This window comes from Pteronotus mesoamericanus, unplaced genomic scaffold (genome assembly GCF_021234165.1).
Source record: "Pteronotus mesoamericanus isolate MK-2021 breed Mesoamerican mustached bat unplaced genomic scaffold, CSHL_Meso_final contig_123, whole genome shotgun sequence".
Lineage (NCBI taxonomy): Eukaryota > Metazoa > Chordata > Mammalia > Chiroptera > Mormoopidae > Pteronotus > Pteronotus mesoamericanus.
The window spans coordinates 2978145-2991421 of record NW_026555049.1 but is presented as its reverse complement, the minus strand read 5'-3'; the positions used below and the strand labels follow the sequence as shown (position 1 = coordinate 2991421).

At 43.2% G+C, this 13277-nt stretch overlaps 1 protein-coding gene across 1 annotated transcript in view; it reads right to left on the bottom strand.

The window, feature by feature from the left end:
• The window catches only part of GLB1L3 (galactosidase beta 1 like 3), a 38429-nt gene that overhangs the window by 9654 nt on the left and 15498 nt on the right, over positions 1-13277 (bottom strand). Inside the window, exons 10-14 of the mRNA XM_054587480.1 lie at positions 4847-4931; positions 2609-2746; positions 1934-2014; positions 1164-1270; positions 205-372 (exon numbers count right to left, since the gene is read on the bottom strand). Of these exons, the coding sequence (XP_054443455.1) occupies positions 205-372; positions 1164-1270; positions 1934-2014; positions 2609-2746; positions 4847-4931 (579 nt within the window). The remainder of the gene's footprint in view (positions 1-204; positions 373-1163; positions 1271-1933; positions 2015-2608; positions 2747-4846; positions 4932-13277) is intronic.

The window sequence follows — 13277 nt, the reverse complement described above, 5'->3', positions numbered from 1 at the left end:
TGGCACTCACAGGTGGCTAGAAGCTGACACGAAGGCCCCAACAGACTTAGGCTGCGATAAAGCAGAGTGCAAATCACCTCGGTTTGACTTTATAGTCCCAATGCCTCACATATAATAGGTGCTTAAAAATACTATCAAACAGTAAAGTTGACCAGTGACTACTACCCTCCCCAATGGCAGCATTAGGCCGAATGTTCTGCTGACCTGCACGGACAGCCTGCTGACCCCTACCTGTGCAGTATCTCGAACATTAGCATGGAGCAGACCTCCAGAGCAGACGGATGTCTCATAGAGTACAAATCCATAGGACTGACCGCTTCCATTGTTCACGGGAAGACTCTCCATGTTGACTGGTTTACTGGACAAAACTGGCTGTGAGAGAGACACAGCAGAGACAGGAGCCGGGGAGATGCAAAGTCAGCATCCCTCTCCGAAGACTCGTCACCTCTTTGTTGTACCTCCCAATGACACCCAAGAGCTCTTTAGGTGAGAAATACTGAGCAGATGCTATGTGATGACTCTCTGGCGCTTTATGTTTCCACTGACCAGGAACTGGGGGGGCAGGGGCGCAGCAGAGGGAACAATTGCTCTCACTGTGACAATTACGAATTATGCACTAAACAAACATTTATTTAGCATCTGCAATGTGTCAGATGCTTCTTTTTATGTAAAATGGCAACAGAAGAGGTAAAATCAATATGAAATCACTATCTGATATTTTCCAAACAATTTCCACCTTTTCTTTAAAATAGGACAGGAGGTCTAATGTTGAATGGCGAGCAGGGACCTGTCCAAGTTCGGTGGTTTGGCCTAGTGGATGGTGAAGAAGAGTCAGAAGCTCAGATTCACAGGTTCCTAGCTCAGCAGCCTGTCCCCTACGGATTGTGTCCCCCACCAGCGTATTCACTGGGGGGGGGGGGTTCATCCCAGCTGGGAGGCAGGATCCTCTAATGTCCTGCCTCAGCTCCCACCCCTACTCGCTCTTCAAGTTGAAGCCCCTTCACAATCCCCCAAGAAGGAGCTTTTGGGGTCCCACCCCCAGTTCTAAATTGGGACAAAACGCAGAGAATTCATTTTCACACTTCCCATTAAAAGCCTGTGAAAGAACCTCTACTGCATGGCCTAAGGCCTCTCCCTGCATTCCAGTGCCCAGGCATACTCACCTTGTTTAAGTACTGTAGGGCATCCCACAGTGGCAAGTAAAGGGACGGCCTCACCGAAGGGTACACGGCTTTGGGAGTGAGCTCCGGTAAGGGGGGCAGAGGAAACGCTGCGAGGAAAATGGGCCTGGAACTGCTGCCTTTCTCCAAGCCTCCCCGTCCCTGTACATAAACTCTGAAGTCCCAGAGCCAACACATGAAATAGGTCCTGCCCTGGAACATCACTAAGCTGCTCCAAGACGGATGAAAAACTGCCAAGAGCTAAGTTGGAACCCTTCCGTATGCAGAGAAAGCTGACAGATAGAGACCCCAAGGGCAGTCGTGTTGGTCATGTAGACCGAAGGCTCTTGGCAGGCACGAACTCTGCCTTATGCTTTTGGCAATGCCAGTGTTTTCCTTCTTTCCAGCACATGGTAGATGGTTAATTGACTTTATTTAAATAAATAAAATTATATAGAATGATTTTTGCTATTGTATATAAGGGTATGCTGTATTACATCATACTAAGAGCTTTACGGTTACTTAATTTTCACAACCATTATAGGAGATGAGTATCATCATCTTCATGTTTCAGGGAAGAAACTGAGGCTAAAAGGGCTTAAAAACACTCATGCAAAACACATAGATTTTATGTGGGAAAATCAGGATTTGAACCTGTTGCCCTTGCTCTGAAGCACTTCATTAAGCTATTCCCAGAGAGAAAATCCTTCCCTTCCCCACCCTTCCAGTTCATGAGGAGGGCCCCCGCTCAAGTTAAAATGGCTGCTGAGTACCTAAGACAGATCCCAAGAGTTTTCGAAGCTTGAAATATTTTTTTGTGTAATCCCCGGCCTCTGTCAGCACAGCGTCATAGTCTGCAAGACACAAGGGCACTATTACTGGCCAGTCAGTCCTGCACAGCAGGCCCTGTTCTTGCACTTCTGGCACGAGATGGGCGAGAGCCACCAGAAGGAGAGAGAAGACACACCTTCCCTGCCCTTGGCCTGGTCCGCCAGCCTGGGCCAGGCTGCGGAGCACCGCTGGCAGCCTGGGGCCATTCCCCACAGCCCTTGCAGGGGTCTGAGGCTGCCAGGACCCTGGGCCCATCCTCTGTTTCACTTCCTAATGGACATGCTCTTCTTCCCTCAATCGCCCCGCTGTGCCTATCGATGCCCTTACAACAATCACCATTTGTATTCTGTCTCTTGGTGGGGTCAGGTCAAGGGGTCGACAGACACGATGAAGGAAGCTGAACTTTCGGTCATGGGCAGCCCCATCTACTGCAATGACAACCCGTTGGGGGCTTTATGAACAGCACGGAAGAAACAAAAATAGGTTGAAAAATCCTCAATGCTCAGCACAGATCATAGGTAAAGAACCCAGTGATGCCAGACTACGTTTTCAGAGTCTCCTCTGTTACGAGCCAGCATCACCTGTGCTGGCGGGTGGCCAACTCAGTGAACACTTGCCGTAGCTGGTGACAACACTCCGGTGCCTCTCAAAATATGTGGCCCCATTTATGAAACCAAAGTTGGTTCCACCATGGAACATGTATATATTGAAGGAGATCCCAAATTTGATAAATTCAGACACAGTTTTTTCAACATCTGTAGAGGAGAAAGATAAGAAAGCAGAGAAATTAAAAACCACTAATTTGAAAAGACATATGCACCCCTATGTTCACTGCAGCATTATATACCACAGCCAAGACATGGCAGCAACTCAGGTGCCCATCAATAGACCGCTGAATAAAAAACATGTAGTACATTTATACAATGGAATATGACTCAGCCATTAAAAAGAATAAAATCTAACCTTTCCAACAACATGAATGGACATAAAGGGTATTGTGCTAAGTGAAATAAGTCAGGCAGAGAAAGGCAAATACCATATGATTTCACTTTCATGTGGAATCTAAAGAATAAAATAAATGAACAAACAAAACAGAAACAGATTCATAGATACAGAGGACAGACTGATAGTTGCCAGAGGGGAAAGGGGTTGGAAGACCAGGTAGAAAAGGTGAAAGGATTATGAAGCATAAATTGATAGTTACAAAATAGTCCTGGGGATATAAGTATGGCATAGGGAATATAGTCAATAATATTGTAATAACTCTGTATGATGCCAGATGGATACTAAACTTATCAGGAGGATCACTTTGTAAATTATATAAATGTCTAACCACTATGCTGTATACCTGAAACTAATATAAAATAATACTGCATGTCAAAAATAAATATTCAATATCATTAATAAAAAATTAAGAGAAAACAGAAGTTGTTAATGTAACCTTATCATTCTCAACCACATCCCCACCATCAACTTAATTATTTTGTCTTCCAACCTGCACTAAGATTCTAACCAGAAAATAGGGAGGATTGGCCAGAACTACTCTCGGCAATCATACCTTATTTCCTAGAGCCTTTTTTAGAAATAATTTTTCTCAAAGTATGGACATAACTGGAATCCTAACTATGGCCTAAGGACCTTCATGCCACTTAATTATCGAATGTTCATTATATTTTTGAAATTGTACAAATAATTAGTAAACCCTCATTACTACCTTCCAGGGTACGATCTCAGGGGACACTGGTTTGGAATGTCTGCAGCAGCGCACAAGTGGCCGTTCTCCATTTGTCACGCAGGAACCCTGGCTTTGCCCCTGATTTACCAGGTAGGCTCATCTCTCCACCGGCTGTAACAAGGGAGAGCAGGTGGTTGACGGTAGCTGCGGGATGGAGCCCGGGCTGCGCTCTCGGCTGTGCGACCTTGGGGGCCTGCTCTCCTCCCTGAGCCTCTTCTTACTTATGTGCTAACTGAATGCCCCAATGCCTACTGACTCCATCATAGGACTGATGAGAGTATGTGTGAGAAACATGGCACAGCCCCTGACATACAAGTGATCTGAAAAATGTTATTTTGTTTGGGGGGTTGGGGGAAGGTTCTATGTTTAGGCCAATGCAGACTTTTCTCAGCCAGCTGGTACTTTCCAGTGGTTCTCTTTACTTCAGGAACAAGTGAGCTTGTTTTCATAATAGCAATAGCAAAATATCTTTAGTAGCAAAATTCTGTTATTAACATCTGCCAGGCAGTGATCTGAGTGGGTACGTGGATTGCCCTATTTAACAACCACCAGCCCATGAGGTAGGTTACATGACAGCCCCCATTTTGGATGCTGAGACTGAGAAGGGGTCAGCGGCCAGCACAGTCGAGCTGGGGTGGGAACCCGGACCCCTGGCTGCAGGATCTACTCTCGCAGCCGCCATCACCTGTCCCCCGATAGTTGCTGCCGCGACCCTGACAACTCCATAGTGATGGCCTGTGCATTTTCCAGAGACGGTTGAGAATTTTAGGCAGATGCATCCCCTTTTCGGAGAGGCTGGTTTTTCAGAAACCTTCACGCGACCCCCTTGACGCCCCTCTGCAGGCCTGTCCCTGTCTTTTCTATCACTGCGTCTTTTGTCAGATACTGATCGTTTCACTTCCTAAGTATGTGCCAGCTCCACTAAAGTACAGGCTCCCTGGGGGCAGGAACCAGGTAATTTTTTTTGTCAGTGCACCTCCAGGCCTAGCCCCGTCCCTGTGCATCATATGTGTTGAATTAATAGTTGCAGTGGAAGGAGCTGAGTAACCAGCAGAGAAGTGAGTGCGTGACCCACGGCCCAGAGCCATCGCTGTTGGTTCAGACGCTGAGGAACACTTACCGTCCGCATTTTTAACCGTGTGCGCACCTCCCCATGTGTCGAACCAGCCGACCCAGTATTCCATAACCATAATGGGCTTATTTTTCTAAAAAACAAACCAAATAAAATACTGAAAAAAGGGGGAAAATCAGAAAAACTGAATACAAGAGGGAGTTTAGAAACTCGTGCCTTTCACTTTTTTCCGAGTCAGGCCGACTCCCGCTCTCCCACTGCCTCTTGGTTTCTCCCCTCCTCCTGCACGTTCATGCTCGCCAGTCTCCTTCCAGCTTGAGGTGCCTGCCTGCTGCACCTGGGGAGCACCACCTGCAACCCAGCCTTGTCATAGGTGAAGCTGGTGTTGACAGAATCAGCTTTGGATACATAAAAACCAGACTGCAATTCCTCATGGAGAAACGGAGACTCAGAGGTCACACTGCTGGTAAGTTCAGAGACCCAACTCAAATCCAGGTCTGAGCCAAACTGTCAGCCACTCAGTACATTGTCTATTAAGTTTATCATTAGAAGGGAGCCAAGGTGGCAGAGTACACCCGCTTGTGGTAGCTGAGAACCGGCCGAAATATCTCAGCTGCAAAGGTCCCCCCGAGGAGCAAGGGCTCTCAGTGGTACACGGAGCCCGGGGTGCCCGTGCTGGGAAGAGGAGCCCAGATAGCATCTGGCTGTGGAAATCAGTGGGGACTCCACTTGCCAGCTGAGGGGGGCCTGCTGGAAACCCAGGTGCTCCCTCAAAGGACTAGTGCACAGAATCCCTTCACAGATACTCACCCTGGGCTTCAACAGAGGGACGGCAGATCAGAGGGGACCCAAGTCATAAAGGCAGAGACTGCGTTGTGTGACTTTTTGAAGAGAGCTAGATGGACAGCTGCCAATGTCCCGATGTTGAGTCCCTCTTCCACACCTCACACAGATGCCACCTTTCTTGGGCCAAGCACTCCCCTTCATAAGGCATTAGCCTAGTGAGATGCTCTACTCCTGTCCTGCTGAGTCCCTGACGCCCTGCCCTGAGAAGCTCCCATAAAGCCACGGGATCTGCCAGCAGCAGCCAGCCTGGGCCTGCACTGCAGTCTTCCTTGAAAAACTGTTGAATTCTAGGCAAGGTCAGGGGGTGCCAGAGACGCGCAGGGAGAGGCTGAATTGTGTGGCTCTAGGACAAGCGTTGTTTTCCCTGCATGTCTGAACACTGTAACCATTCCTATGTGGGGCCCGCCCACACCCCACAGCATTAGCCTGGGGATCTACACTGGGGCCACCCTGGTGAGTTCCAGAGGCTGCACCCTGCCAAGCTGACACAGGGCTGTAGAATCAGCTGACAGTGGCCAGCCTGGGCCCGCGCTGCAGTCTTTCTTAAAAACTCTTGAGGAATTCCGGGCAAGCTCGGGGTTGTCAGCGACACACAAGCAGAGGCTGAGGTGTGTGGTTTTAGGGCAAGGATGTCTTCTCATGCACCAGACAGATACAAGAGTTCCTTTGCAGAGCCTTCCAGGTGGCCAAATCTGAATCTATTTTAGCCTGATGGCTCCCTAAAACCCCACCCTTCTGCAAAGTCCACAGGCCCCAGGTGCAAGGTGGTTGGCCTTGGTGAACCCTAAGACTTTTGCTAAGTGGCCTCAGACCCAGAATTGGTGCCATTTGAATCTGCATTAACCTGGTGAACACCACTTACACCTACCTGGTGACTCACCAACAAACCACCTGAGGCTCTCATAGTGCATGAGCCTAGCAGGCTACTGGCAGGCGGCAACAAATCTTGAGCCTTTTGCTGACCTGCCCCAGGTCTGGTACTAGTTGCAGTATTAGTATGAATTCAGTATGTCAGTATGCCCCTTCCACATGCACCTGGGTCCAGCACAGGCAGCTATCAACCATGGACCTCTTTGTAGCTCCAAACAGAAAGCCCGGGGCTGGTCACAGGCAGCACCTGACATTGACCTGCAGCAGAGTCCTTCCCAAGAGGCCTCAGTACCAACACACCTGCTGGCTCTCTTCGGGCCACATCTAAGCACAGCCCAATGAGCTCCACATACAGCACAACAAATAGGAGACCTTGGGAGGAACCAGGCCCTGCTGGAACAAATTCCTCTTCTTGGGGTCAGCCCGCACACGACAGCTCATACACTGTGGTCAGGCTCAGTTTTCACAGCCAGCCAGCCTGAGGGCCAGCCCCACCAACAGATGGGCCAACAGCAATCAAGACTCCATGATGCAACCCACACAAGAGACACTCCTGAAATACCTGGATCAGGCATTCAAGGAGACTGCACCACTCAGCCCCAAGGACGCCCACTACATGAGGCCACCCTACCAAGACTGGAAGATATAGCAGATCTACCTACTACACAGAAACAAATACAGAGAGGCAGCCAAAATAGGGAAACAAAAAAAATACCCCAAATAAAAAAAAAAAAACAGGTGAAATCTCCAGAAAAAGAATTAAATGAAATGTAGGCATGCACTCCACCAGATACAGACTTCAAAATGGTGGTAATAAGAATGCTCACGAAACTTAGGGGAAGAATGGAGGAACTCAGAGAAAACTTCAACAAAGAGATAATAGGCATTCAAAAAAAACATAGAAATCATAAAAAAATACCAATCAGAAGTGAAGAATACAATATCTGAAATGAGCACACACTAGAAGAATCAACAGTAGAGTAAATAAATTAGATTAGAGGATCAAATCAGTGATTTGGAAGACAAGGTAGCAAAAATCACACAATCAGAGCAGCAAAAAGAAAAAAGAATTTTAAAAGATTAGAATGGTGTAAGGGTCTCTGGGACAACATGAACCATAACAAAACCCACAACATATCGGTACCAGCAAGAGAAGAGAGAAAGGAATTGAGAAACTCTTTGAAGAAATAGTGACAGAAAACTTCCCGAACCTGGTGAAGTAAAAAAACACACAAGCATAGAGAGTCCCAAACAAGATGAACCTAAGGGGCCCACATCAATGCACATCAGGATTAAAATGGCAAAGGTTAAAAACAAAGAGGGAATCTTAAAAGCAGCAAGAGAAAGACAGTTAACTAAAAAGAACCTCCATAAGACTGTCAGCTGGTTTCTCAACAAAGATTTCTCAAGCAAGAGAGTGTTGGCCTGAAATAATCAAAGTAATGGAAAGCAAGCATCTACAACCGAGATTACTCTACCCACCAAAGCTATCATTTTAAATTGAAGGAGGGATAAAGAGCTTCTCAAACAATAAAAAAAATGAAAAGAGTTCATCACCACCAAACCAGTATTACAAGAAAGGTTAAAGGAACTTCTTTAAAAATATAAAGGGGGAAAAAGGGACATACATATGTATAATAAAATTGCATAAATACTTACCAATAATTGCTTCAAATGAAAATGGATTAAATGCTCCAATCAAAATGAATAAGAAAACAAGGTCCATATATATGCTATATCAAAGAGACCCACTACAAATCAGAAGACACATAGAAACTGAAAGTAAAATGACAGAAAAAGACATTCCATGCAAATAAAAACTGGAGTAGCAATATTTATATCAAATAATATAGGTGTTATTTATTTTTTTACTTATTGATTTTAGAGAGAGAGGGGAAGAGAGAGAGAGACACTGACTTGCTGTTCCACTTATTTATGCATTCATTGGTGGTTCCTGTATGTGCCCTAATCAGGGATTATATCTGCAACCTTAACATATCAGGACGACTCTCTAACCAGCTGAGTTACCTGGCCAGGGCCAGACAATGTAGACTTTAATATGAAAGCTATAATAAGAGACTTAGAAGGATATTACATAATGATAAAGGGACCAATCCAACAAAAGGATGCCACCCTTGTCAACATTTATGCACCCAACATAGGAGCACCTAAATAAAGCAAATATTGATGGACATAAAGGGAGAGAGATCAACAGTTAGACAGTCATAGGAAGGGTCTTGAACACTCCATTGACATAATGGATAGGTTATCCAGACAGAAAATCAAGGAAACAGCGGCCTTAAATGACACACTAGATCAGATAGATTTAATTGGCATTTTCAGAGTGTTTCACCCAAACCAGCAGAATACACATTCTTTTCAATGTACATGGAACGCTTTTCAGGATAGGCCACATGTTAGGACACAAAACAAGTCTCAATACATAAAAGAAGACTGAAATCATAACGAGCATCTTCTCTGACCAGAATGACTTGAAATTAAAAGTCAATTACTAGAAACATACTAGAAAACACACAGCACATGGAAGCTAAGTAATATGTTATTATACAATGAATGGATTAATAAGACATCAACAAAAAAATCAAAAGACACACATGAAAATGAAAACACAACAACCAAAATTCTATGGAACAGAGCAAAGGGGGAAATTCATAGCACTATAGGCCAACCTCAAGAAAAAAGAAAAGTCTCAAATAAACAATCTAACCTTACATCTAAACAAACTAGAAAAACAACAAACAAGACACAAAGTGAGTAGAAGGAAGAAACCAATAAAGATCAGAGCAGAAATAAATGATAATAGCTTTAAAAAAATACAAAAGAACAATGGATCCAAGAGCTGATTCTTTGAAAAAATAAACAAGATAAAAAAGATAAAACAAGATAAACAAGATTGATAAACCTTTATCCAGACTCAACAAAAATATGAGAGAAAGCCCAAATACATGAAATCAGAAATGAAAAAGAAGTAACAATGGACGTAACACAGATAAAAAGTAAAATAAGAATATAGTACAATTATATGCCAACAAATTGAACAATCTGGAAAAAATAATTTCCTGGAAACATACAGTTTCCCAAAATGGAAGCAAGAAGAAAAGGAAAATATGAACAGACCAATTACAAACAACAAAATCAAAGCAGTAATTTAAAAACTCCCAACAAACAAAAGTCCTGGCCTGGATGTCATCCCAGGTGAATTTTATCAAATATTCAAAGGAGAACTAATACCTCTCTTTCTCAAACTATCCCAAAATATTCAAGAGAAGGGCAGACTCCCAAGCTCATTTTATAAGGTCAGTATTACCCTAATTCCAAAACCAAATAAAGACACTACAAAGAAAGAATATTATAGGCTGATATCTCTGATGAACATAGATGCAAAAATTCTTGATAAAATTTTAGCAAACTGGATTCAGCAATATACTGAAAAGATCATACACCATGATCAAGTAGGATTTATTCCTGGAATGCGAGATTGGTACAACATCTGCAAATCAATTAATGTGACTACTGCAAAGACAAAATGAAGGATAAAAACCATAGGATCATATCAATAAATGTAGAAAAGGGAATTTGACAAAATCCAGTACCAATTTATGATAAAAACTCTCAGCAAAGTAGGAATAGAGGGACTATACGTCCACATAATAAAAGCTTTGTATGACAAACACATAGCTAACATTATACTCAACTTGGAAAAACTAAAAGCGTTTCCCTTAAGATCAGGAACAACTCAGGGATGTCCATTTTCACCAGTCTCATTCAACACAGCACTGCAAGTCTAGCCACATTAATCAGACAAGAAGGAGAAATGAGTATCCCAATTGAAAAGGAAGACGTAAAACTGTCATTATTTGCCAATGACATGATACTGTATATACAGAACCATAAATATTTCACCAAAAAACTACTAGAACTGATCAATAACTTCAATAGTACCTGAATACAAAATAAATATTCAAAAAAATGGTTGCATTTTTATACACCAATAAAGAACTTTCAGAACAAAGCAGTAAGAAAACAATCCCATTTACTATTGCATCAAAAGAAATAAAATACCTATGAATAAATTTAACCAAGGATGTAAAAGATACATACTCAAAATTATAAGAGATTGAAGAAGGTACTAATATAGAGGAGCATATGTCATGCTCATATAGGAAAGAACTAGAATCATTAAGATGTTCATACTACTCAAAGAAATGAATAGATTCAATGTAATCCCTATCAAAATACTAACCATATTTTTCACAGAACTAGAACAAATAATCCAGAAATTTGTATGGAACCACGAAAAAACCTGAAATGCAAGAACAACCTTGAAAAAAAAGAACAAAGTAGGGGTATCTCACTAACTGATATCAAACTATAAGGCCATAATAATCAAAACAGCATGTTACTGGCACAAAAATAGACACATAGATAAGTGGAACAGAACAGAGAGCCCAGAGATAAATCTACACCCATATGGTCAATTAGCCTTTGACAAAGAAAGAGAGAATGTACAATATAGTAAAGTCAGTCTACTTAATAAATGGTGCTGTGGAAAGTGGACAGATAATGCAAAAAATGAACTAGATGACTTTCTTACTCCATATACAAGAATAAACTCAAAATGGGAAGATTTAAATGTCAGAGCTGAAACCATAAAACTGCTAGAAGAAAACATAGTAGTAAAATCTCTGACATCTCTCTTAGCAACTTTTTTCTGACATATCTCTTGGGGCAAGGGAAACAAAGGAAAAAATAAACAAACAGGACCACGTCAAACTAAAATGATTTTGCACTATAAGGGAAACAATCCACAAAACGAAAACACAGCCAACTGAATGGGAGAAGATCCTCACCAGTAATACATCCAATAAGGTGTTAATATCCAAAACACATAAAGTACTCAGATAGCTCAACACCAAAAAAAAAACCAGCACCCAATTAAAAAGTTCACAGAGGACTAGAATAGACACTTCTCTAAAGTGGACACACAAATGACCAATAATCATATGAAAAGGTGCTCAATGTACTAATCATTGCACTAATCATCAGAGAAGTGCAAATTAAAACCACAGTGAGATATCACCTCACACCTGTCGGAATGACTTTCATCAGGAAATCAACAAACAACAAGTGTTGGTGAGAATGTGGGGACAGGAAACCCTCGTGCACTGTTGGTGGGAATGCAGATTGGTGCAGCCATTATGGAAAACAGTGTGGAGGTTCCTCAAAAAATTAAAAAAGCCTTATGAACCAGTGATTCCACTGCTGAGTATGCAAGAGTATATGCAATGGAATGTTATTCAGCCATAAAAAAGGAATGAAATCTCGCCATTCTGACAGCATGCATGGACCTAGAGAGTATTATCCTAAGGAAGTAAGTCAGTCAGAGAAAGACAAATATTACATGATCTCATTAGCTTTATGTGGAATCTAAAGAACAAAATAAATGAACAAAATTGAAACAGACTCACAGATACAGAGAACAAACTGATGGGGGGCTGGGTGGAAAGGTGAAGGGATCCAGAAATACGAATGGGCAGTTACAAAACAGTCACAGGAATGTAAAGTACATCACAGGGAATACAGTTGTAATATTGCAGTAAGTATGTACGGTGCCAGATGGTACTAGAGTTATCAGGGGATCACTTCATAAATTATATAAATGCCTAACGACCATGCAGTACACTTGAAACCAATTTAAAATAATATTGAATGTCAACTGCAATTAAAAAAAAATTTCCGGAAAAGAAAACTAAAGACCAGTATTCCTCATAAATATGGAAGCAAATATTCTCCACAAACTATGAACCAAGTGCATCCAGCACTGTAATAAGTGAAAATACATCACAATCAAGTGGGATTCATTCCAGGGTTGCAAGACTGGGTCAGCACTCAAAGCAGCACTAATCGTACTAGACACAAAAGGAGCCGGACCTCTGAGAAAAGCTTCACGGCCTTTGGGTTTGGCTCTAACTTTAGACGGACCCGGCTCCCGGAAGGACCGCAGCGCTCCTTCATGCTACAGTAGAAATGAACCTCAAAGGCATCAGGCTGCATGAAGGACGCCAGACAGGTGCAAGAGACTAGCTAGTGTATGATTATGTTCATGTGAAATGTCTAGAAAAGGCCAGTTGTGGAGAGAGAAAGCAGATCGGGGGTTGCTTAGAGCCGGGGGCAGGGAGCATTCACTGCCGATGAGCATGGGGAAACCTTCTAGAGGGGGGTGGTGATTCTAAAGCTCTACGCATTAAATTATATACGCACAGTGTGTGAGTTTAATGGTGTATAAATTACGTTTCAATAAAGCTGCTTTACAAAGTGACAAGAAAAAAACAACAAAAAAAGAGACTTACTAAAGGCATTAAAACTAGAGAAAACTATGGCTCCGCCCCTGGCTGAGTCCTTTCCTTCTACAAGGTCAGAAACTCTGTAGAAATGAATGAGAAAAAAATAAGACGAATTGGCTCTTTAATTAAAACCTGTGAAGGAGGCAGCACTGTCGGGGGCTCTGGCCGAGGGAAGGAGGCCTCCCTGCGTGGGGACAGGAGCAGCACCGGCTGAAGCTGGATGAGGACTGCGTCGGGCGCAGGCCACGACGGCAGGGGCTTGAAATGTCACCCTCGGTGCAAAGGAAACCCAGGGGCGTGTGCTAAGCAGGAGACACTATAGTCACATTCGGTCTGTCAGAGCTCAACCCAGCTGCTCTGTGGAGAAAGGGCGCAAGCCCTGAAGGCACGGGCGGTCC